The sequence below is a fragment of the Stomoxys calcitrans genome, chromosome 5 (assembly GCF_963082655.1).
Source record: "Stomoxys calcitrans chromosome 5, idStoCalc2.1, whole genome shotgun sequence".
NCBI lineage: Eukaryota > Metazoa > Arthropoda > Insecta > Diptera > Muscidae > Stomoxys > Stomoxys calcitrans.
The window spans coordinates 8,141,829-8,166,937 of NC_081556.1; the positions used below are offsets into that span (position 1 = coordinate 8,141,829).

Below are 25,109 nucleotides of genomic sequence, written 5' to 3' on the forward strand. Positions count from 1 at the left end.
AATACGCAATTACTTTTTGGGCAACCCAATACAATCAATAAAAATCAATGCTTCTAAAATAAAAACAGAAAAACCATGCATATACCCCTTCTCATGTTCATTCGTTACTGTATCAACAACGACTGAAACAAAGAGAGTTATAACACACATGACTTGCCATCAACGCTATCGTAAAGGCCTGGTCATCGCTGGTATACATACACATTTTGTAGGGATAATGTTGATAACGGTCGAAGCATGAAACAACAATGCATGTTCACAAAATCCTCCACGCTTGTTAGCAATATTTGCAACAACATCTTTGTATGAGCGATAAGATTGGTGCATGATTTTACAACCTCTTTTTTCTATCACTGTATAGTCGTGATGTCCAACTTTAAGGTTTTTCTTTAAAAATATTATCTAGTCTCTTTAAAACCATTTTCAAGTAATTTTATTCACTTTTCAATAAATTCACATTTATTTTGCTACATTTGAAAAAAAAAATACACACACAACACTAAAAGTTTTAGGGAAAACTTCTCAGGTTCTTGGAACAAGTGCACCCGATATATGCAAATATCCAAGTTTTCTGTTGTTTTCAAAAGTTGTCAAGGTAAAGTTATATTTTAAAATAGGGGCATAGGGAGGCAGTAGGGAAGCGTCTGAAGTATAATTAAGCAACGAATACAAAAAGTCCTATTGTAAAACCAAGGAAATATTTGACAATGGAAAATTGTATGAAATCAAAGACGATTTACTTACCCCCTTAACGGGACATTCGTAAGGCAGATTGCCTTTTCTCCGCACTTCTGCCATAAGGTTCTTAATCAAGGGCACACGGCTGATTTGGCTTAAGATGGTACAAATATTCAATTTGATGTCCATAAATTTGATGGACTTGACTCCTTTATTGGGGATAAATGTAGCTAAAAGATGCAATTCTGCTCTCTTGTCCAATGTGCGGGACAACATAAGAAACAAATTTGATGAAAAACGTCCTTTCGAAATCATTTTGCAGTTGCAGTCGAAACGCTTTATAACATCCTCAGATTTTGTACAGGTTACATTGTGTATTTCCAAATCAAAATTCCTTTTTGCGGCCTAAAACAAAAAAAAAAAAAAAATAATATTTTATGCTTTCGTATCCAAATTTGACAATTACCCATAAATGGGTTGAAAAGAGATATGCAGTCAAGAACAAAAAATTATATTTCCACATGGTCTCAGTAAGAAGTTTAATGAAGTATTGACTAAATTACTTGTATTCGATATGGTTTATAGAACTTTGACTTTGATTTTAGCATGGTCTGGTAAAATAGAGCCATGCTAATTTTAGAAAAATAATGAAAAATCCAAATTTAATTTTAATGAACAACACTTAGCAGGCAACTCGTATTCATATTGAATTATCGTAATGTGTTAAAATGGTTGCTATCTCTACTCTAAAAATATTTAAAAAGTATACAATTTTAATACTTTTTATATGCACCATTGCCTCTGGACAATGTGGCTATCCAAATTGCAGCGACCACTGCCGTGAGTTTAAGGAAGCTTTCTCATTGGTCATGTTAGCGGCTACGGTGATTTTCGTGACAATCGGTGATGGCAGTTGTCGACAAGGGAGAAGAACAGGGCTGCATACCTAGGAATAATTTGAGTGGGATAGTCAATGGACAGTCATCAGCATACTCCGATGTTCTTGCGGATCTCCTCCATTTTGTGATGCTGGCTGGTATCGGGTCCGATACAAACAAATTGCCTTCATGGATCAACGCTCAATTGAAATGTATCGTTGAGCACTAAAAAAGTTTGGTGAAATCTGGCCAGACGGAGCACAAGATTTAGTCAAGAAGGAAGATGTTCCTTCTCGGTCAATGGCGCAGGCATGGATACCAAGGATTCCCTCCGATCCTTAATCCATACTTGGAAGACTAAGGGAATGTAATCTCAATTTTTTAACCACCGACTGGAAGATTGGAAGATTCTGATGGTGTCCGGAGACATGCTGTATTCATATTAAACTCCGGCTTTTTCGCAGAGCTCAACAAGTCTGCGGATTCAACACGTTGAAACCGAAGGTCTATAGAAGCGGTGGATTTGGGTAATCAAGAGACGACTCAGCAGCTGTTGCTAAACACTTTCCTGAGAAACTATCGACCACATTGCTAAAGTCTGGCGGAGTGCAGGGGACTTAAAATCCGCCAGATGTCAGACATATAATGCTGTATGGTGTTGTGGTCTGATGGACGGCGCTTTAAAAGTCCCTCTACTGTCAACCGAATCGAAAGGATGGATCACGACCATTGCCATAAGCTAAGAGAGCTTTCTCATTGGTCATGTTAGCAGCTACGGACTTTGTGTTATCCTTGATACAATGTCCGGTGTACCAGGCAGTGTGGATTACACCCTACCTGAGTCGCTTTTTGATCGAAAGTACTGTACCACTTTTCCCAATAGAACCGATTGGAACTACGATATCCCTGGTAATAGAAGTTACATAGACTTCCATAAGGATGGTTCCAAACTAGGGGAACAGGTGGGCTATGGGGTGTACTCTTGAGATTTAGAACTAGGGTTACCCGACCACCGCAGTGTGTATAAAGCGGAGATCTTTGCAATAATGGAAGTGGTGGAACGGCTATGATATACTGTCATTACGACGATTGTCATATATATCTTCTCAGACAGCCAATAAATCCCTGGAGAACGTATTTCTGAACACAAAAACCGCCCACGACTGTCGCAGATTTCTCAACGAGATAGCTGCACAGTTCAAAACTCATTTGTTCTGGATGCCGGACCATACAGGGAATTGGAAAGCGGACGAGCTTGTGAGACTAGGAACTACTCTACACATATCCAGGGATACTGGAATCTTGGGGTAGGCCTCTAGCTACATGTAACCTAAGTTTTCGGAACCAGGCTCGAAGGACAACTAATGAAAGATGGTCACATAGAGGGGTCTGTGAGCATTCCAAAAATATGTGGCCTAAGCTAGACTTGAAGAGGTCTACTGCTTTGCTTTCATTGGCTAGAACAGACGTCTCAGTCATTGTGTCCATCATGACAGATCACTGTTTAATCGGAAAACATGCTGACAGACTGAAGGTTGCCAGCAACGACTTGCTATGAGGATATCGAAAAAGAAGAGACTATAGAACACCTTCTGTGTGTGTGTCCCGCACTAGCAGTTAGAATGAGTTCCACTTTAGATTCTCATTTCTTTGAAAACCTGTCTGATTTGGCGGATGTGAACATTCGCAAGTTATTGGGCCTTAAGGGGTCTCCTTCTTCTATTTCTGTGGTATCATCTAAGTGAGACAGACTGCCACTTAAACCTAACCTAACCTATTGGGTTGCCCAAAAAGTAATTGCGGATTTTTCATATAGTCGGCGTTGAAAAATTTTTTCACAGCTTGTGACTCTGTAATTGCATTCTTTCTTCTGTCAGTTATCAGCTGTTACTTTTAGCTTGCTTTAGAAAAAAGTGTAAAAAAAGTATATTTGATTAAAGTTCATTCTAACTTTTATTAAAAATGCATTTATTTGCTTTTAAAAAATCCGCAATTACTTTTTGGGCAACCCAATATATGTACCTCCGAAGTACGGGGGCATATTCATTTTCTCATTCCATTTGAAGCACAACGACCTCATAAAACCTCGTTTGGTATTAAATGCTTCCGAAAGATTCTTTCCTATTCTTACTGAGGAACGCATATCAGCAAATTCTGTAGACTCTTTTTAATTTTGCTGGGATACCAAACTCAGACATGGCTTGAAATACTTTTGAACGTATAGGGGTATCGAAAGCGGCTTTCGAATCAACAAAGAGATGGTTGGTGTTGATTTACCCTTCTCTGATCTAGGGTGGATTTACCAGATCTAAAGCCGCGTTAATGGTGTCAAATTATCTCATTGACTCTAGGTAAGTACGCTCGAGAGTATCTTTTGTGAGATGGGGAAGAGACTTATTCCTCTGTAGTTCCGTCTTGTCTCCTTTCTTGTGCACGGGACATATAGCCAGATAGCGCAGACAAGCCGATGCATACACCTTATCAGCGTGTCACCTCCGGTTTTAAATAATTCAGCGGGTAACCTGTCGGCTCCTCCTGCCTTGTTGTTCTTCAGTCGGGTTGGACCTCATTCTGACTAGGAAGTAAACATTCTATACCATCATCAGAGATTGTGATCAGCCATGTGGCTTTGTGAATATTTTTATGTTGAAATCTGGTGCTACTAACTACCATGTTTTTTGCCGCGGCGAAATCTATCAGCCTCAACCCATTACTGGACGTTGTTTCGTGGAGGCTAAACTTTCCGACTGTTGGATCAAAAATGTCGTCTTTCCCTATCTTTGCATTGAAATCTCCCAGAACGATTTTAATATCATGGGCGGGGGGGAGTGGTCATATTCTCTCTCTAGGCGCTCGTAGAAAATATTCTTGGTCTGCTCGTATTTGTCTTCCGTCGGGGCATGGGCTGATGTTGAAGAATTTGACTTTCCGCCTGTGTAAAGCTTAGGACTAGGTGTTTCCGTCTCCGACTAACCACAAATCCGCATCACACATTCATGCTTTGTGTTATGACAGCTTTAGTATAGTTTGTCACCATTTGGGTACGTTAACAAGCAGAATTGTCGATTTTGGAGTAAAGATCAGCCAGAGCATTGAACTTCTGGCTGAACTACCATTGCGTCTAGAAAAAGTCACAGCTTGTTTTGGTTTATGGGCTGGTGGCATCATTGAACCGTACTTCTTCTAAGATGATGCGATCGTAACGTAACTGTGAATTTTGAGCGCTACCATGAGATGATACCCAACTGTTTTTTGCTCAAATTGCAAGAGCTTGACTTGCATGACATGTGATTTTAACACGACGGTGCCATATGCCACACAGCATGCGTATTAATGGAATTATTGAGAAGCGGTTTATGGGCTGGTGGCATCATTAGACCGTACTTCTTCAAAGGTGATGCGAATCGCAATGTAACTGTGAATGGTGAGCGCTACCATAAGATGATATCCAACTTTTTTTTTTGCCCAAAATGCAAGAGCTTGACGCGTACTTTCAACCAGACGGTGCCACATGCCACATAGCACGCATAACAATGGACTTATTGAGAAACGAGTTCGGTGAACATTTTATTTCACATTCGGCGCCGGTCAATTAACCGCCTAGATCGTTCGATTTAACGGTTTTAGACTATTTTTTGTGGGGCTATGTTAGAGTTCATGTCTACACAGACAAACCCGCTTCAATTGACGCATTGGGAGATAACATTGAAGTATTTATTCGTGAGATACCGGCAGAATTGTTGGAAAGAGTATGCCAAAATTAGACTTAGGGGATAGACCATTTGAGGTGCGATTACGTTCACCATTTGCATGAAATAATCTTCAAACTTTAAATCATGTGGGCTGTACTATCGATTAAAATAAAGATTCCATGCATTTTTTCTAATTTTATGTGTTTTTCTTTTTTGAAAAACTTGCCTATAGCTCTTAAAATGTTACGCTTTTTAAATCTCCTTCATAAACCGAGATCTTGACTTTCTAGAATCCTCAATAGTTGTCCGATTTGTATGGAATTTTGCCCATAGTGTTCTGTCACGTTCCAAACCCGATCCAAATCGGCTTATAACCTAATATGGAATTGCAAATTTGCCCATGTAGGAATAGTAGCATACTTCTTACATATCAATGAGTGCTGTCCGACTCGAGTTGAAGCTCAATGATAAGGGGTCTCCTTTTTATAGCCGAGTCCGAATGGCATGCCGAAGTGCGAAACCTCATTGAGGAGAAGTTTTTACATGATGTCGCCAGCATTATGGGGCATAAATGTCACCAGCATTATGGGGCATAAATGTCGCCAGCATTATAGCGCACAAATGTCGCCAGCATTATGGGGCCTTACCACCGCTGCAGATGTTCTCGCCAGGACTCGAACCCAGGCGTTCAGTGCCATATGATGTAGCCAGCATTATGGGGCTTAAATGTCACCAGCATTATTGGGCATAACCACCGCTGCAGATGTTCTCGACAGGACTCGAAACCAGGCGTTCATGGTAACCAGCGCTACTGTGGCCTGTTATATAACCGGATATAGCTCCCTTATAAACCAATCTTCCGATATGAGATTTTGAGGCACTGGAAGCCGCAATTTTTATTTCATTTGCCTAAGTGACTTACAATCCACCGTGCCAAGAACAGGCCAATTCGGTCTATAATCTGATAAAACTTACATATTCAACAATCTCCCTATTAGTTTAGCTCAATGATATGGGCCTCTCCTTTCTGCCGATTCCAAAGTGTATGCCGAGGAGCGACACGCCGTGACGCCGAACGCGTCATAGGCGAACATGCCAAGCTCTGCGCCACGTTGGCCTCCAACTACGTTGACCTTCAGTTATGTCCTTGAAATTTGGCCCTTTCATCTAATCGAGACGTTGAATTTTTTCAAAAGTCTAGTTTTTGTTGTCACTTTATTGCCCCGTATATGATTCTAGTCTTAATTCATACAAGCAAATATTTATTTTTTTATACAAAAGTTGTACTTTGTTCTCTTTCTCAGTTTCTTGGAACAGTTGCGCCCGGTATTCAAAAACTGTCCAAGTAAAGTTGAATGCCAAAATAGGCGCATAAGCGGGCAATAAAGAAGCATCTAAACTGTAATTCACCAACGAGTACAAATAGTTCTGTTTTGAAATCAAAGAAATTATGTAAAAATCTTAAATGGTGTGCAATGTGGTTAAAACAGGACGATTTACTTACACCTTTCATGGGGCAATCGTAGGGCAGATTACCTTTCCTACGTACCTCGTCCATTAGGGTTTTAAGCAGAGGCACACTGCTTGTTTTGCTTAAGACATCACAAACATTCAATTTGACATCCAAAAATTTCACCGATTTTTCTCCTTTGACAGGTCTAAAATGCACAAGAAATTGAAATTCGGCTTCTTTGTCCAAAGTACGAGCCAATACAAGGACCACGTCTGCCAAATAACGACCTTTTGTAATCATTATAGAATTGCAGTCGAAACGCTTTAGAACTTTATCAAATTTTGTGCAGGTTACATTGTATATTTCCACATCGAAATTTCGCTTGGCCAACTAAAACAAAAAACAATGGAGAAAATGTTATTTCCTCTTCATCTATGAATGATTCAAAATTACCAATAACTGAGTGGGAAAGACAATTATGGTCAATAAACACAAATTAGTTTTCCACATAGTCGTAAGAAGAACTTTGGCGAATGATTAACAAAATTCCTTCATTGATGTATTAGATACAAAAAAAAACTTTGAACTCTTATTTGGCATGGTCGAGTGCAGTAATGACTTTCATATGTGGAACAAAAATATTTGATTGAAATATCACAAATGAGTCGTATTGATGACAAGATTGTTATAATGAGATTTAAATTATTGGAAGAACGAATTTGATTAGATTTTATATATTTTTTTTAATTTTTATACCTCCACCATAAACAGATAAAAATAATTTTGAAAAACAACAACTGTGGTCGAAAAAAGCGACTACGAAAGTTGTTCATTTTCCTGCAACAATTTATTTTGAATCTCAATGACCCCAAAGACAAATTTGTTGTTGAAAGGCTCTCTTTGCAAGCCAACATAAAACAAAAACAACAATATATCCATAAGCAAGGCTTTGCTTCGTGTTGTGCTGCTTTGTCTCGTTCAATTTACAGCTGTCCTTGGGGTTTCCTCTGTCACTCTCTACTTACGTCCTTTTTACTCAAAACCGTGCAACGTTTTGCGGATACCAAAAAAAAAGAGTAGGATATCCAACAAACTGCTCAAATGCAAACAGCATGTCTATTTCAAGGGATGGTCGGTGGAGACTGCCTTGCACGAGGTTGTGCATAAAATAGAAGAATCCTTCGATGCCAAAACGTACACCCTGGGGGTATGCATTGACATCGATGGGGCTTTTAACGATGTTCGGACCGACACACTGATTCAATCCTTAGACCAGCACCGGGTGTACCGGGTCCTTTGGATAAACCATATGCTAATGAACAGGTGTATAAAATGCAGGTCCCACGACATAATTATAAGGAAGAAAGTGGCACATGGCACGCCGCAGGGTAGCATTTATCGCCATTCCTTTGGGTGACCACCAAAAATGACCCATTACGGATGCTGACTGAGGGGGGATTTGAGCCCGTCTGTTATGCAGACGATGTTATAATACTTCTTTGGGGTAAGTATCCGAACCAGCTATGCGGAAGGGTCCTACATATGGCATCTGACTGGGCTAGACCCTGGGGTCTCAGTATTAACCCATGCAAATGCAAATTTTGTCCATGAACATTCCACTACGGAACTGGGGCCGATTCAAGTTTTAAGCTCAATGATAAGGGGCCTCCTTTTTATAGCCGAGTCCGAACGGCGTGCCGCAGTGCGACACCTCTTTGGAGAGAAGTTTAACATGGCATGGTAGCTCACAAATGTTGCCAGCATTAGGAGGGGAAAACTACCGCTGAAAATTTTTTCCGATGATCTCGCCAGGATTCAAACCCAGGCGTTTAGCGTCATATGAGGACATGCTAACCTCTTCCCTATGGTGACCTTCTGTTCCTCCTGTGTGTTAACCCATAGAAGACTGAAATATGCCTGTTCACGAAGAAGGCGAAGGTGGGCCAATTTGACGCACCGCGTTTCCTCAACAAAACGATTTCGATATCTGACAAGGTCAAATACTAAGGAGAGATCTTTGACAGAAAATTGAATTGAAAATGTCACATTCAGGAGCGTACTGAGAAGGCCCACAGATATTGGGCACTATGCAGCTAAGCTCGACATGAGGCTTGTATCCGTTGGTAGTCCACTGGGTCTAAGTGGACTATCCGATGGAGACTGATGGGAGAATGGATTGAGGATGTGAGCAGCTCATACCATCGCTATATAATGGAGGCGACAATAGAAGACCTGGAATGAATGTAAAAGCTTGCCGATCGGATAACTGAGAGAACACTTAAGGTCGAGTGCAGGCACTGCTGCCAGCGGCACAGTCTTAGATTGAAGGAATCCTAGTATCGCCATCTGGAAGATCATGTTAGATGGATGGGTCAAAACTTGAGGACATAGTGGGCCTGGGGGTTTCAGATTGCATGACCATAATACGGTGCTGCAGGCGGAAATCCAGGCGAACACAGAATGCGTGGCGTGGTGTGGTGCTATCCCGGGAACGTCGAGTGTGACCATCTTTACGGACAGTAAACTGGCCATAAGGGAAATAACAACCAGGACGGTAGAGTCACTAACAGTCTTGGAGTGTAAGAAGGATATTAAAGCCTTCTCTGAGAATGGCACAATCCGCATCGTTTGGGTGCCGGGCCGTAGCGGAGTAACTGGGAATGAGAAAGCAGACGATTTGGCAGTGAACGTCAGAGAACTGCCGTTTATAAACTTGGTTAACTCGAAGCCTTTCGGATCGACGTAGTCCGATTTAAGGGCGTCGGCTACGAACACGCACATAACATTGTGGAACAACGAAACGGCCGGCAGGGCGACGTAAATCTTATGGGGAGATCCGGATTGTATGAAAGTAGGCTATTACTGAATGTCCGTGAAGATAAATTTGAATATAACTTAGCCAAGACACAAACCTCACATTTTAACAGAGCTATGATAAGTGATAAACAGAGCACTGTTAACTCTTTTGTATTTTAAATAAAAAAAATCATTTTTAGCATTTTCTCACCAAATATTTTCTAAAATTTTCTATCTATGACCAGTCCAGCACAGTGGGCCATTATGTTAAATTCAAATATAACTTTTGGGGCGAAATATCTTCGATCTGAAATATAATTTGAATATAGGGACTTCTGATTCTAATAGCTCTTGGTAGGGGCTAATTCTGGTATTAGTTTGTATCACCTATCTATGACTAGTGCACCGCATTGCCGTTTTAAAAATGGGTCATATAGGTCTTCAAAAAATATTGTTGGCATAGAGATTTGAGGGTTTAGTTTTTATTAAGCATTTTATAGTTGTAGATAAATTCTTTAGCAAGTGATTTTAGAAAATATTTGGTGAGAAAATGCTAAAAATGATTTTTTTTATTTAAAATACAAAAGAAAATTAGTTAACAGTGCTCTGTTTATCGCTTAACATAGCTCTGTTAAAATGTGAGGTTTGTGTCTTGGCTAAGTTATATTCAAATTTATCTTCACGGACATTATTACTGAAAGTAAGCTATCAGGAGTTCAGTATAGCTATGGGTATCCTAACGGGACACATAGGACTACGAGCTCACTTATGCAAAATTGATGCGGCAAGTGACATGGAACATATGGGGAGGATGATGAGACATTGGAGCATTTCCCGGCTTCGCGTCTAACAGACACCGGCACTTAGGTGGGGACACAATACAAGACATAAACAGACAAGGGGACGTGGTATGGAAAAGAAGGGAATTCCTGAATTTAGAGCGTACAACAAGCCGATTGCTGGCTTAGGTGTATGTCCATAGTGGAATGGTGCGAATTGATATCCGCACCCTATTTTCAATACAAAATGTTTAAAAATTTAAATTTTGGAAGATCTGCTCTGAACTTTTTTTCTGTTCGTGTACAACTCGCGTATACGCTTCTAGTGCTCTGTGTAGGTGGATGAAAATAAATCTCCCGGAAGCGTAAGGAACCCAAATAAAATGAAAAAAGGCACAGTTGTAATTTTCAAATGTTGAACAGTATTATTGGCTGATGACCCATTCCGCTTTCTATCGTTGTTGTTGCACAAGTGAAAGATGGCAGTGGCATAGGTAGCCAAGGCATCATATAAAATGTATCGGTTAACATAAAAAAATGTATTTCAACGATATTATAATGCATTTAATTCATGACTTATAACTAAAATGAGACAGATTTGAAAGAATAGGATTAACTGGGGACTATGCAGGTAAGCTCGATATTTATTGAGTCCTCAAGCAAAGGGAAATTTTTCTATAATTCTTTAATATTTTGTATGTTTTTCCCATTTCTAATTTTTATACCCTATCCCACTATTGTGGTACAGGGTATTATAACTTAGCGAATTTGTTTGTAAAACCCAAAAAGAAGAGAGATAGACCCATTCATAAGTATACCGATCGATTTAGAATCACTTTCTGATTCGATTTAGCCATGTCCGTCTGTCCATGTTGATTTGTGTACAAACTACAGTTCGCAATTTTCATCCGATCGTCTTCAAATTTGGTATGGGCATGTTATGCGGCCTAGAGACGAAGCCTATTGAAAGATCGGTTCAGATTTAGATATAGCTCCCATATATATGTTCGTCCGATTTGCAGTAATACTGCAATAAAAAGGTCATTTGTTGACCCATTTTCTGGAAATTTGGCAAGAAGGATTTTCTTATGACTCCCGACATTACAGGTGAATTTCATAGAAATCGGTTCAGATTTGGCTATAGCTCCCATATATATGTTCGTCCGATTTGCAGTAATCATGCAATAAAATGGTCATTTGTTACCCCATTCTCTCGAAATTCGGCAGGAAGGATTTAGAGTTTGGTCACATAGAGTTTGGTCAAAATCGGTTCAGATTAAGATATAGCTCCCATATATATGTTCGTCAGATTTTGAGTAATTTGCAATAATGTGTCAACCGTAGTTATTATATTGGGTTGCCCAAAAAGTAATTGCGGATTTTTTAAAAGAAAGTAAATGCATTTTTAATAAAACTTAGAATGAACTTTAATCAAATATACTTTTTTTACACTTTTTTTCTAAAGCAAGCTAAAAGTAACAGCCGATAACTGACAGAAGAAAGAATGCAATTATAGATTTTTGTGTCTCAAAGGGTATCCCCGAAGGATCACAAAATTGCACATCGATCTGTGAACTCTCTTCCGACCATTCACCGGTTCTCCTTACCGTGCATTGCAAATATATAATACAGGACCAAAAATGTACATTACACAATAAGAAAACCAATTGGCACTATTTTCGGTATCTTTTAAGTACGAATCTAAGTGAGAACATTCCTCTTAAAACAGACGAAGATTTAGTAGATGCAGTGGAACATCTAGTCCGCAATATTCAACTAGCGTCATGGAATGCAACACCTCAGAAAAGTTTCTCCATAAATCACACTACTCCAACAAACGTCTTGAAAAAACTTTTCATTAAACGGAAAGCGAAGAAAACGTGGCAAAGAACGCGATCTCCTGATGATAAGAGGAAACTAAACAAAGCAACAGCCGAACTCAAACTTCTTCTACAGAATATACAAAATGAAAATTTTGAAAAAAATATTCAGGGTCTTGGTCCAAACAAGTCTACAGATTATTCCCTGTGGAAAGTGACCAAATCTATCAAGAGATACCCAAAAATAAATCACCCAATAAGAAAACCCGATAGTTCTTGGACAAAGAGTAACTTAGAAAAAGCAACTACATTTGCAAACCACTTATTTGATGTATTTACCCCAAATACAAATGAAGTTGTACCAGAAAATATTAAAAAAATCCTAGATGAAACCCACCAACTTGATCTGCCCATTAAAAAATTTTCGAAGGCTGAAGTTATTAAAGTTATCAACACCCTTAAAGCAAATAAAGCACCTGGTTATGATTTGATTACACCAACTATCTTAAAAGAACTTCCTGCAAATGCTTTAAATTTATTGACCTACATATACAACGCATGCTTGACTCGATGCTTTGTACCCCCGCAATGGAAGGTTGCGCAAATAACAATGATCCAAAAACCTGGCAAACCCACAGACCAAGTAAAGTCTTATCGTCCAATTAGTCTGCTGTCTGTACTTTCCAAAGTTCTTGAAATTCTATTTTTAAAGCGATTAACGCCAATTGTAAATCAAAAAGAACTTATCCCTGACCATCAATTTGGGTTCAGGAAAAATCACGGCACAATAGAACAAATCCATCGTCTGGTTGAAACAATACACAACGCGTTTGAATCCAAAGAATTTTGTACAGCTGCATTCCTGGATATATCGCAAGCATTTGATAAGGTATGGCACGAGGGCTTACTTTACAAAATAAAAAAGCTGTTACCAATCAATTTTTATCTGTTTATTAAATCGTATATTAACGATCGGCATTTTTATGTTCAAGAAGCCGGTGAAGCAAGTACCATCAAGAATATTCGTGCCGGTGTACCACAAGGTAGTGTACTTGGTCCACTGCTATATCTCTTATTTACAGCTGACCTTCCACGATCACAGAATGCTGTGATCGGGACTTTCGCTGATGATACAGCGGTATTAGCTGTCAGCAAAGATGCACAAAAAGCGAGTAATGCCCTCCAAAAGTACTTAAACACGTTATCGGTATGGCTACGTGAATGGCGTATAAAAGCCAATGAGTCAAAATCTACCCAAGTTACATATACATTGAAACATGCCACATGTCCCCCTGTTCAATTGAACCAAATTGAGATCCCACAGAAAGATGAAGCCCTATATCTTGGAATTTATCTAGATAGAAAACTTAAATGGAAGAAACACATCCAAACTAAAAGAAAGGCTCTCGATATTCAACTGAGAAAAATGAAATACCTAATTGGATACCGCTCGAAACTCTCTTTGGAAAACAAAATCCTCATATACAAATGCATATTAAAACCAATCTGGACATATGGCATCCAATTATGGGGGACCGCCTCAAATACCAATATAAAATTACTGCAACAGTTTCAATCTAAAGTACTAAGAATAATTACAAATGCCACAACATACGTTACCAACGAACGCCTACATAAGGATCTAAACATAAAAACAGTAAAGGAAGAGATTTCATCGCAATTAATGTCATATAAATTAAGAATTGACGACCATCCAAACCCCCTAGCGGCCAACTTAATGTCAAATCGGGAAACTTTTACAAGGCTAAAACGAAAAGCACCACAAGATCTAATCGCATAAATAAAATCTTTGTATAAATATTGTTCCTCAAACTGAAATTTATGTATGTATATGTTAAATGGATTGACCACTGGGTTAATACCATCTAAAAGAAATTTAAAACACCAGAATAATGTTAAATATCAATGTTAGATAGATCGCATTAATAAAAATTACAAAAAAAAAAAAAAAAAAAATTATAGAGTCACAAGCTGTGAAAAAATTTGTCAACGCCGACTATATGAAAAATCCGCAATTACTTTTTGGGCAACCCAATAGTTTGAACATATTTGCTCGAAATTTGATACGGATTGTTTAATAACTCATCTGAAAACATCCGCCGTGATCCCTCAAAATTGGTTCAGATATAGCACCCACTTTGTACTTATGGGGCACCGCCCTTTTTTTTTTGCCTTTCCCTACTGGTTTTTATTTTTTAATTTTAATTTTTCCAATCTTATTCTTATTCAACCTAGTGTGGATATTTATATTGTCAATATTAACATATTTTATTTAATTTTTCTTTTTCAGATTCTGGGTACAGTTGCGCCAGAGGTATGTACACTGCCAATCTTTTTATTATGTTCAAACAATAACAAGGTATAATTAAATACCATTATTGGTGTATAGGGGGGCAAAGTGGAAGCGTCTAGACTGTAATTAACCATCGAATATAAGTTATCCTATTAATAAGCCGGCCGACAAAATGAAATAGAAATCATGAAATGAATAGCAATTGTTAAGGATTCCAAAAACTTACACCTCTTACAGGACATCCATAGGGTAGATCGCTATTCTTTCTAAACTCCTTGAACAGGGCTTTCATTAAAGGTACATTGCTGCCAGATTGGCCTAGTATATCGCATACATTAATTTTGACATCCAAAAACTTTACCGGTTTAATTCCTTTCAGTGGGGTGTAATGTAATATCATTTGCAATATGGCTTCTTTGTGCAAAGGCCGTGCAAACATAAAGAAGCAATCGAATAGGTAACGACCTTTGGAGACCATTTTGTGAGCGCAATCAAACCGCTTAAACACATCGTCATATTTTGTGCAGGTATTATTGTACAACACAAAATCGAAATTTCTCTTGGCGGCCTGTGGGCAAGGCAAAAAGGATTTAAATTTAGAAAAATTAATGTCTAATGAAATCAAAATTTTCATCTTACCATTGATTGGGTTGCCCAGGCAATTGCAAGCACTACAAATAAATGATGTTTCCACATGATTGCAATTAAAATTTTAACAAAGTATCGAAACCCTTGTTTCACTGCAAGGCTAAATATAAAACAATGACTTTTGTTTTGGCATATTCTGCGGCAATAATGACTTCAAGTTCTAGATATCTGATTATTTGACAGCAAATTTTTTTTGGCAATCAATAAAATGGCATTATGGTAAAAATTATATATAATTTGAATTTTTGTTAATTGCCGTATATCTAATCAAGCGAAAAGATGTTGTTTTGATGAAACAAAAAAAACCAAACTTCATAACGAGTAAATGGTAGAAAAAATCTATTTTTGGAGATATCAAATGCTGCAATAAAAGAAAATAAACAAAACTTTTATTAAAAACAAGTAAAAAGACTAAGTTTGTCCCACCACCTCAGGTATACATGTTAACCTTCTTTCGTCATCCGGTGAAAAATGCATAATTTATGCCCCCATACCCGCTATATCGATATAGGGTCCCATTTGAACCAAATTCGACACGGACATGGAGTGGTACAAGTCATTGCTCATTTTTTAGTAAAAAATATTGATCTTTTCGATAGCCATATCAAAATATAGACCGATCTGATCCATAAACGACACGGGTGTCGAAAAGCCTAAAATACGTCACTGTGTCAAATTTCAGCGAAATCGGATTATAAATATGCCTTTTATGGGGCCAAGACTTTAAATCGAGAGATCGGTCTATATGGCAGCTATATCCAAATCTGAACCGATCTGGGCCAAATTGAAGAGGGATATCGAAGGGTCTATCACAACTCACTGTCCCAAATTTCGAGGAAATTGGACAATAAATGCGCCTTTTTATGGACTCAAAACCTTAAATCGAGAGGCCGGTCTATATCACAGCTATATTCCAATCTGGACCGATCTGGGCCAAATTGAAGAAGGATGTCGAAGGCCCTGACACAACTCGTTGTCCCGAATTTCGGCGAAATCGGAAAATAAATGCGCCGTTTATGGGCCCAAAACCCTAAATCGATAGATCGGTCTGTATAGCAGCTTTATCCTAATCTGGACCGATCTAGGCCAAATTGAAGAAGGATGTCGACCGGCCTAACACAACTCGTTGTCCCAAATTTCGGCGAAATCGGACAATAAATGCGCCTTTTTAAGGGCCCAAAACCTTTAATCAAAGATCGGTCTATATGGCAGCTATCCCAAATCTGGACCGATCTGGGCCAAATCGAAGCAAAATGTCGAAGAACATAACGCAACTCACTGTTCCAAATTTCGTCGAAATCGGACAATAAATGCGCCCTTTTAAGGGCCCAAAACCTTAAATCGAGAGATAGGTCTATATGGCAGCTATATCCAAATCTGGATCGATCTGAGCTAAATTGAAGAAGGATGTTAAAGGGCCTAACACAACTCATTGTCCCAAATTTCGTCAAAATTGGACAATAAATGCGCCTTTTATGGGTTCAAAACCTTAAATCGAAAGATCGGTCTTTATGGCAGCTATATCCAAATCTGGACCGATCTGAGCCAAATTGAAGAAGGACATCGAAGGGCCTAATACAACTCACTGTCCCATTTATTGGCAACATCGGACAATAAATGCGCCATTTATGGGCCCAAAACCTCAAATCGAGAGATCGGTCCATATGGCAGCTATATCTAAATCTGGACCGATCTGGGCCATATTGCAGAAAGATGTCGAAGGGCTTAACACAACCCACTGTGCCAAATTTCAGCAAAATCGGATAATTAACGTGGCTTTAATGGGCCTAAGACTCTAAATCGCCGGATCGGTCTATATGAGGGCTATATCAAGATATAGTCCGATATATCCCATCTTCGAACTTAACCTGCTTATGGACAAAAAAAGAATCTATGCAAAGTTTTAGTTCAATATCTCTATTTTAAAAGACTGTATCGTGATTTCGACAAACAGACGGACGTACATGGCTAGATCGTCTTAGATTTTTACGACGATCAAGATTATATATATTTTATAGATCGGAAATGGAGATTTTGATACGTTGCAAACAAAATGACAAAATGAATATACCCCCATCCTTCGGTGGTGGGTATAAAAATAATAATAAATTTCCCAAGAATAGGGAATCAATTGAATCAAATCCTGGAACTTCACGAAAGTTTCAAATTATTGCGTTCAATCTACAAATACTTGGCGGTAGACAGATTATGGGCAATTAAGCATTCATCCAATTATTTAATGCCAAATTTTTATATGTTTTTCGTTTGGCATTTCCTATTGCTTGTCATTTAAGCCTCATATTGCCCTGATCGCTGATTTATTTGCTGAGGAGGTTTTATGAGAGGTGGACGTGCCACCAAACCATTGGCCCAAATACCAAAATGGGTACTTTTCTCCAAAAACGAATTATTTGGAAGCTGTAATGATCCACCCTTATAAATCATTATGCGTTTTGTTAGGGTTGGGCCATTTGACCCCGCCCTTGTATACTAAATTTGTACTCTACTCCCAGTTAACTTTTATTAGAGACCCATATTGTGCCAATTGACAGACATGTCCGTAAAGAAAGCTTTTGAGCTTGGGCAAAAATGGAAAAAAATTTTTTTTCCTATTTTTAAGATTTTTTTGAAAAATTTTTTGAAAAATATTTTTAAGATGTCCAAAATATCTTTCGGCCCACCCCTATATACATATATCCATATTTCACCTTAGCTTAATACAGGTCTTCTATTAGACTTGCACCTCGGGCAGAACTGAGGTCAGCTTAGAATTCCTTAATTCTTCGCCATTCAATGGCCAGCTAAGTCTTTAATATGAAACAACTAAATAGTAGGTAATGTAACTGGCTACAAATAGGAAAGGTCCTTCATTTGTGACATATACACAATTACAGATATCCATGCATAATCAATCATCCACTTAGTCTAACGACGATGAAAATATACCCAATACATGAGAGATATGTGTATGTAAGTAATACTAGTACATTGGGTCTTAATCTCTCTCTCTTTCTCTCCCTTGCTTCCACTCACGGAGTGGCTCTTTGTTGTTAGTGCAGAGAATAAAGTGCATTTCCCTATTTGGCATGCGCCAGCCTTAAAGTCATTGGATTATAGTAGAAAGCAAGAAACTGAATGAAATTTAATGAAAACAAGAGAGCCATGCAATATTTAGAACTTGTCTTACTCTTTCTCTCTCTCTCTCTCTCTCTCTGTTTCTCTCTTTGTTTTAGGTGAGAAACTGCTCCCTTTAGTTAACATTTTTTTGAGATATTCACCTTCCAAATTGTTTACTGGAAGCATTTGTGGCTCTCTGTTTACTTTTGTGTGCTGTTTTTAAAAGGCAACATAAACCATAAACACAACTAAATAGCAAATTTCCAATGAGATATGAACTTTACGAATATCTAGAACTGTAGAAAAAACTGTTGAGGAAGAAAAACATATGAGATTGTTGACATTTAACTGATGGGATTGAGCAACAAGGACAAAAAAACGAATTTGACTTGTTACTAGAGAATGATAAAAGAAAAGAATTTTATAATTAAGGAAAATTTAAATAATTTGGAGAAAAAAATTAAAGAAAAATAAAGACGCTACTCGTATCAAGGAACTGCGGGGATACTTCTGTCATAGCAACGACTGCTGTCCCATAAAAGTTAAAGCTAAATGATAAGCGATCCGCTTTTTATTGCTGAAGTGTCGCAGAATGACACCACTCGGTAGAGATGTTCACACGGCGAATATTTTTCTATTTTTAGAGGAATATGCTAAAGAATAAAATATTGACCACATGTAAGGATTAAAATTAAATAGATTTTTTTTAAACTTGCAACGAAGATTCTAACTAAAGATTGAATGTTTTTCCATTTGTGCAAATGTTTTGCACGATGGAAAGTTTATCAGCACTCTAAGAGATATACTTCAGGAAGCTCTACCTGCAACAGCGAAGTGCTCTACTGATAGTGGTCTAGGCGAAAATCCGTGCAAGGCAGAACTAGTTCTTTTCAGCAGAAGATACAAGTTACCTACAGTGGCACCTGCCTGGAGAGAATATACCATTTCCAGAAAGCGCAAAATACCTGGGTGTTTTGCTGGACCTTCCTTACAGAGCACAAAATGCGTTTTCCGTAAGGAAAGATCATCGCGCGCTTTTTCCATTTTACGACGAACGTCAATGGGTACGTAAATAAGCAGAATTGTCGATTTTAGAGCGAAGATCAGCCAGATGCATTACAAGAGCTACCAATACATCCAGAATAAGTCACAGTTTGGTGCAGTTTATGGGCTGGTGGCATCATTGGACCGTACTTCTTCAAAGATGATGCGAATCGTAACGTAACTATGAATGGTGAGATGACACCCAACTTTTGTTTGCCCAAAATGCAAAAGCTTGACTTGCATGACATGTGGTTTCAACAAGACGGTGCCACATGCCACACAGCAGGCGTAACAATGGACTTCTAGAGAGGCGTGTTCGGTAAACATTTTGTTTTACGTTCGGGACCGGTCAATTGGCCGCCTATATCGTGGAATTTAATGCCTTTAGACTATTTTTTGTGGGTCTATGTTAAAGCTCATGTCTATACAGACAAGACCGCTTCAATTTACGCATTGGAAGACAATATTGAAGCATTCATTCATGAGATATTAGCCGAAATGTTTTAAAGCGTATGGCAAAATTGGACTTAACGGATGGTCCCGGATGCATGAAATAATCTTCAAACATTTAATGATATGGACCGTACTATCGATTCAAATAAAGATTTCATGCATTTTTTTTTTTGGTGGCCCTTAAAAAATTCTCCTTTTATGAGAGTTCTCAGCACCTGAATCCTAAACATATGATTTAGAAAAGCGCGTATGGGTATCCAAAGGAACCGTTGAACATTTTTCAGTATTTCCTGTATGTATTTCCTATTGTAATGTAATGTTTTTGTTTTTTGCTTAATTCTATTTTATTTCATTTTATTTCATTCTTTTTTAACATATCTTCATTTAATAAAATTTATTTAATTTTTTTTGTTACTTTTCATTTTATTATACTTTATTTCATCTTATTTTTTTATTTCATTGCATTTTATTTTGTTTCATTTCCTTCCATTCCATTCCATTTCAAATTCTATGCCATTTCATTCCATTTTATTTTATTTGTTTTAGCTTATTTTCTTTTATTTTAATAAAATTTATTTAATTTTTTTTTGTTACTTTATTTTATTTTGTATTTTTTCATTTTATTTTATTTTGTTTTATTTTAATTTTTATTTTATTTTTTTTCATTCATTCCATTCCATTTCATTTCATTCCATTTGATTTCATTGCGTTTATTTTATTTTGTTTTATTATATTTTTTTTATTTTATTTTCTTTTTCATTCATCTTATTGAATTTTTATTTCATTTCATTTAATTTCATTTTATTTTATTTTATTTTGGTTTCTTTTATTTTATTTTATTTTATTTCATTTCATTTAATTTCATTTCGTTTGATTTCATTTTATTTTATTTTTTTTTTGTTTCTTTTATTTTATTTCATTTCATTTCATTTAATTTCATTTCATTTGATTTCATTTCATTTCATTTCATTTCATTTCATTTCATTTCATTTCATTTCATTTCATTTCATTTCATTTCATTTCATTTCATTTCATTTCATTTCATTTCATTTCATTTCATTTCATTTCATTTCATTTCATTTCATTTCATTTCATTTCATTTCATTTCATTTCATTTCATTTCATTTCATTTCATTTCATTTCATTTCATTTCATTTTATTTTATTTTATTTTATTTTATTTTATTTTATTTTATTTTATTTTATTTCATTTTATTTTATTTTATTTTATTTTATTTTATTTTATTTTATTTTATTTATTTTATTTTGGTTTCTTTTATTTTATTTTATTTTATTTTATTTTATTTCATTTCATTTAATTTCATTTCATTTCATTTGATTTCATTTGATTTCATTTTATTTTATTTTATTTTTTTATTTTATTTTATTTTGTTTTATTTTATTTTATTTTATTTTATTTTATTTTATTTTATTTTATTTTATTTTATTTTATTTTATTTTATTTCATTTTATTTTATTTTATTTTATTTTATTTTATTTTACTTAATTTAATTTAATTAAATTTAATTTAATTTAATTTAATTTAATTTTATTTTATTTTATTATATTTTTTTTATTATGTTTTTTTTTTATTTTATTATTTTTTATTTCATTCCATTCGATTTCATTTTGTTTCATTGCATTTCATTCCATTTTATTTTATATTTACATTGTATGTAAATTTTAAATTTTGTTTATATGTTCTGTTGTAATGATCCCTCTTCTTATTGTCAGTCTCTGTTAGCAACATTATAAGGTAAACTAGTTCCACAATAGCTTAATGTGGCCAGTACCATGTTAAAACATAAAATCCACATTAACATATGAGAGCACCAAAACAAACCAACACATTGTGAGAGAAAGAGAGCAACAAGGTGAGGGAGTTTGGTTAGTACTAAACATGTGTTGCACTCATATTGGATGCATAATGGAGTTGGGCTCTCAACACAGAAACAGGGCTGTAAACGAAGGTTAAGAAAAAAAACCTTGTTAAGCAAAGGGAAAATAAAAAAAATTATATCAAATACTAAATCAAAGCCTTAAATGTTTTGTTTTAAATTAAAAAAAAATCGTTTAATAGTTTTTTTTCTATTAATTCATTAATATTACCTCTGTCTCTATTTGGGCCTCCTGGAAAAGGCCTTATAAGTTTTTTTTTTCAAATTAACCTCTCTGTTTCGATTTCTTCCACATTCTTCATTTTCAGAGAGCAATCAGTGAGAGTGTTGCCATAAGAGCGTGTGTGTGCGTGCGTATGTTAGCTAGCTGTCGTGTGTAGTGCTAAAGAAATGCACGCAATTCATAAATTTCGTAGGCAGTGAGAATTCAGTACTGCCGGGATATTCAAACGATTTGGTACGACGTAAGCGAAACGATAGAGCGTAACCTCTGGAAAAAAAACGCATACCAAAACATTTTACGAAAAATTTCTGGTGAAAAAAAATAAGAAACCCCCAAAACAAAAAACCAACGAAAAGTGAACCACAAAACAAAAAACCCCAAGAAAGCAAGGAAAACAAAATTGGAAAATTGTCGGTGTTGTGCAAAAAGAAAAAGGAAGTAAGAAACAGCGATGCCTCGTTAACAATCGGAATATAACGGTGAAAACGGTAAACGACCTTACCTAAGGAATTTTTTTCGGTGCTAAATCCAAACGAAAAATGTTGCAAAGGAAAATATTTGAATTTTAGTATTCACGACGCGATGTAATGGCCTAGAATTCCAGTGTTCCATTGTTTGCTAAAAATAAATTTAAAAGAAATTATTGCCAATGGCAAGGTGCAAGGAAATGCGAAATATTGCCTTTTCCATGATTTCCCACAAAATAATGTGCCTATGAAAAGTGTTCAACGAATTCGTCATTTAACGCTCTTTAATAATCGAATTTGGTGCGAGTCTCGTGAGCCTTTAACTCTTTGAGTGTTTGGTTTTTAGTTGGCTTGTTGAGAGCGTATATGAATGTGGTGGCCACTTCGTGCTTGTTTCGTTGGGGTCGGTCCGCTATTCTTGTAAGCTTCGGATTTTAAGTGAGTGTGTCGCAGTAGCGAGTGTGTGTTCGTGTGTCTGTGTGCTGGTTCGTGTGTGTAAACGCCAGTGTATTGGCATCTATTTTCAAAGGATTAAAACGGCGAAAGAAAAAAGTTTATGTGAAGTGTTGTGGTTGTTGTTGTTGTTGGAAAATAAAACAAAAGCAGAGTACCACAAAGCAAGCAACACAAGATGGATTAAAATTAGAAAACAAATATCAAAATTTAGCAACAGTAGGAGCAGCAGCAACAATATTTGAAATTTAACTATAATACAACAGTGATAGCTCAAACACCACCACCATCCTCTTCCTCTGCAGGACCATCATACTCATTATCATCATCATAACTTTATTGTCTATCAAACAGCGCTAAAGAAAATCCTGGCGAAGCATACCAAAATAAAACAGCAAATACAAACAAGAAACCATAGCTAGAAGAAGAATAGAAAAGCTGCCAACCATTGCATCCCTACTGCTGCAAAACGAAACGTTGAAACGAAAAAAAAAAAAAATAACCAACGAAACACATAAAACCACATAAAAGGATTACACAAGGATTATTTGCCAATTAACTGGATAACATAAAGTAATTTCAACAATTTTAATTAAATTTTAAACCCCCTTATTTTTTGCTAAAGGAAAAATTAACTTGTCATTGTGGGATTTTGTTGTTGTGTGGATTTTGTGGGATTTTGTGCGTGTGTGTGTGTGTGTGTGGGTATCATATCTCCATGGGGCCAAGGAGAGGAGATTTACAAAAGAGACATTAACTAAATTCTAGCATAGTCATTAATTATTTCGAATTTAAAGTTGGGGAAGGACATTAAATTGGTTTTTTTTACTAGAGAAGTGGCAAAAGGGTTTTTGTGGCATGCAAAGGAATGTTGTTAAATTCTTGAATTTAAAGTGTTGTAGTATCGTGAAGGATAGCCTAAAAATGAGGTTGACTAAATCTTAGGGCAGGTCGTGATCTAAAGCTCTGAAGGGGAAAAATTTATAGAAATTTTAAATTTCTTTAACAAATTCAATTTAAATATGAATGAAATTTGGTGCCCAAAATTTGGAAGTAGCCCACTGGTACTCCATAAATGGGTTCTCAAAGAATCTACTAAGCGCCATGAAGTCGAATATTGTGGAATATGTGGAATATTGTGGAAAGGTACCACAGATTAGATAAGGATTACAGGGACAACAAAGATCTTGGAACGGTCATTGAGCGCCGCCAAAAATGTTTGTGGCTATTTTTGAAACACGACACTCAAACAAGTAATTCCCAATACTTTTGTCAAATACTTCTGCAAAAATATCGAATTGGAGACACCGATGCTAGCCGGTGTCCGCCTATGACGCTCAACATCTGGGTTCAAATTTGGCAATAAAATCCGAAAAAAAATGTTCAGCAGTGGCTACCCACCCCACCAATGCTGGCGACTTTTGTGAAGCATTCTGCCGTTTAAAGTTTTTCTACTAAGTGGTGTCGCTCTGTGGCACGCCTTTCGGGCTCGGCAACAAAAAGAAGAACCTTTAAACCTTAAGCATAACCTTCAATGGGAGATATGTTCTCACTGGTTCTTAATAAAAGGTTCATGGGCAAATTTGCAAAAAATAAAATTGAAATCATTAAAAAAAAAAACAAATAAACTGGCATTAAGTGCAGCCGGGCCGAACTTTGGATACCCACAACCTCGGCTAAATCCGGTGAAAATTGAATAACTTATGCACCCAAAATCGGCACGGACATTAGTTGGTCTAATAAAAATAAGTCGCTGTTCAATTTTGTGAAACAAAATATTGGTCTTTTTGGTAGATATATCCAAATATAAACCGATCTGAACCATATTAAGTTTGGATATTGGGAGGCACAAAACAGCTCACTGGTTCAAATTTCAACGAAATCTGGTAATAAATAAAGCTTTTATGGGCTTGAGATCCTTGAGCGGCAGATCGGTGTATATGGCAGCTATATTCAAATATAGACCGATCAAAAATATATTTGGGTCCAATGTTGGTAGGCCTAAAACTACTCACTGTTTCAAATTTCAGCGAAATCGGTTAAAAAATAAAGCTTTTATAGGCTTGAGACCCTTTATCGGCAGATCGGTCTATATAGCAGCTATATCCAAATGTAGACCGATCAAAAATATATTTGGATCCAATGTTGGTAGGCCTGAAACTACTCACTGTTTCAAATTTCAACGAAATCGGTTAACAAATAAAGCTTTTATAGGCTTCAGACCCCTTATCGGCAGATCGGTCTATATGGCAGCTATATATAAATATAATCCGATCTGAACCATATTTGGGTCCTATATAGGAAGGCCTAAAACTACTCACTGTTTCAAATTTCAACGAAATCGGTTAACAAATAAAGCTTTTATAGGCTTCAGACCCTTTATCTGCAGATCGGTCT

At 36.7% G+C, this 25,109-nt stretch overlaps 4 protein-coding genes across 4 annotated transcripts in view; 1 reads left to right on the forward strand and 3 right to left on the reverse strand.

Annotated features, from left to right (window-relative positions):
• Window positions 1–417: 417 nt before the first annotated feature.
• LOC106088909 (uncharacterized) lies at window positions 418–1,353 on the reverse strand. The gene is made up of 3 exons (XM_059369488.1): window positions 1,242–1,353; window positions 745–1,083; window positions 418–678 (listed from the first exon to the last, which is right to left on the reverse strand). Exons 1-3 carry the CDS (start codon window positions 1,305–1,307, stop codon window positions 523–525), a joined length of 561 nt encoding a protein of 186 aa, XP_059225471.1. The 5' UTR covers window positions 1,308–1,353; the 3' UTR covers window positions 418–522.
• Window positions 1,354–6,463: 5,110 nt separating this feature from the next.
• LOC106088911 (uncharacterized) lies at window positions 6,464–7,211 on the reverse strand. Its single transcript, XM_059368927.1, has 3 exons — window positions 7,155–7,211; window positions 6,753–7,091; window positions 6,464–6,676 (listed from the first exon to the last, which is right to left on the reverse strand). The coding sequence occupies exons 1-3, from the start codon at window positions 7,209–7,211 to the stop codon at window positions 6,464–6,466; spliced, it is 609 nt and encodes a 202-aa protein (XP_059224910.1).
• Window positions 7,212–14,403: 7,192 nt separating this feature from the next.
• On the reverse strand, window positions 14,404–15,106 carry LOC106088907 (uncharacterized). The gene is made up of 3 exons (XM_013254620.2): window positions 15,050–15,106; window positions 14,637–14,978; window positions 14,404–14,559 (listed from the first exon to the last, which is right to left on the reverse strand). The coding sequence occupies exons 1-3, from the start codon at window positions 15,104–15,106 to the stop codon at window positions 14,404–14,406; spliced, it is 555 nt and encodes a 184-aa protein (XP_013110074.2).
• Window positions 15,107–22,018: 6,912 nt separating this feature from the next.
• LOC106085562 (uncharacterized) overlaps window positions 22,019–25,109 on the forward strand; it is a 380,981-nt gene continuing 377,890 nt past the window's right edge. Inside the window, exon 1 of the mRNA XM_059369101.1 lies at window positions 22,019–23,285. The gene's annotated coding sequence lies outside the window, so the exon portion shown is untranslated. The remainder of the gene's footprint in view (window positions 23,286–25,109) is intronic.

Bases quoted from the DNA above. Each gene is read 5' to 3' on its own strand.
- LOC106088911 (XM_059368927.1), bottom strand. From the start codon at position 7,211: ATGTGGAAAACTAATTTGTGTTTATTGACCATAATTGTCTTTCCCACT. The intron at 7,092-7,154 runs GTAATTTTGAAT...TTTTTGTTTTAG, and splicing joins TCTTTCCCACTCAGTTATTG to TTGGCCAAGCGAAATTTCGA. The intron at 6,677-6,752 runs GTAAGTAAATCG...ATTTCAAAACAG, and splicing joins ACGATTGCCCCATGAAAGGT to AACTATTTGTACTCGTTGGT.
- LOC106088907 (XM_013254620.2), bottom strand. From the start codon at position 15,106: ATGTGGAAACATCATTTATTTGTAGTGCTTGCAATTGCCTGGGCAACC. The intron at 14,979-15,049 runs GTAAGATGAAAA...CCTTGCCCACAG, and splicing joins CCTGGGCAACCCAATCAATG to GCCGCCAAGAGAAATTTCGA. The intron at 14,560-14,636 runs GTAAGTTTTTGG...GCTTATTAATAG, and splicing joins ATGGATGTCCTGTAAGAGGT to GATAACTTATATTCGATGGT.
- LOC106088909 (XM_059369488.1), bottom strand. From the start codon at position 1,307: ATGGCTCTATTTTACCAGACCATGCTAAAATCAAAGTCAAAGTTCTAT. The intron at 1,084-1,241 runs GTAATTTAGTCA...TTTTTGTTTTAG, and splicing joins ATAAACCATATCGAATACAA to GCCGCAAAAAGGAATTTTGA. The intron at 679-744 runs GTAAGTAAATCG...GTTTTACAATAG, and splicing joins ACGAATGTCCCGTTAAGGGG to GACTTTTTGTATTCGTTGCT.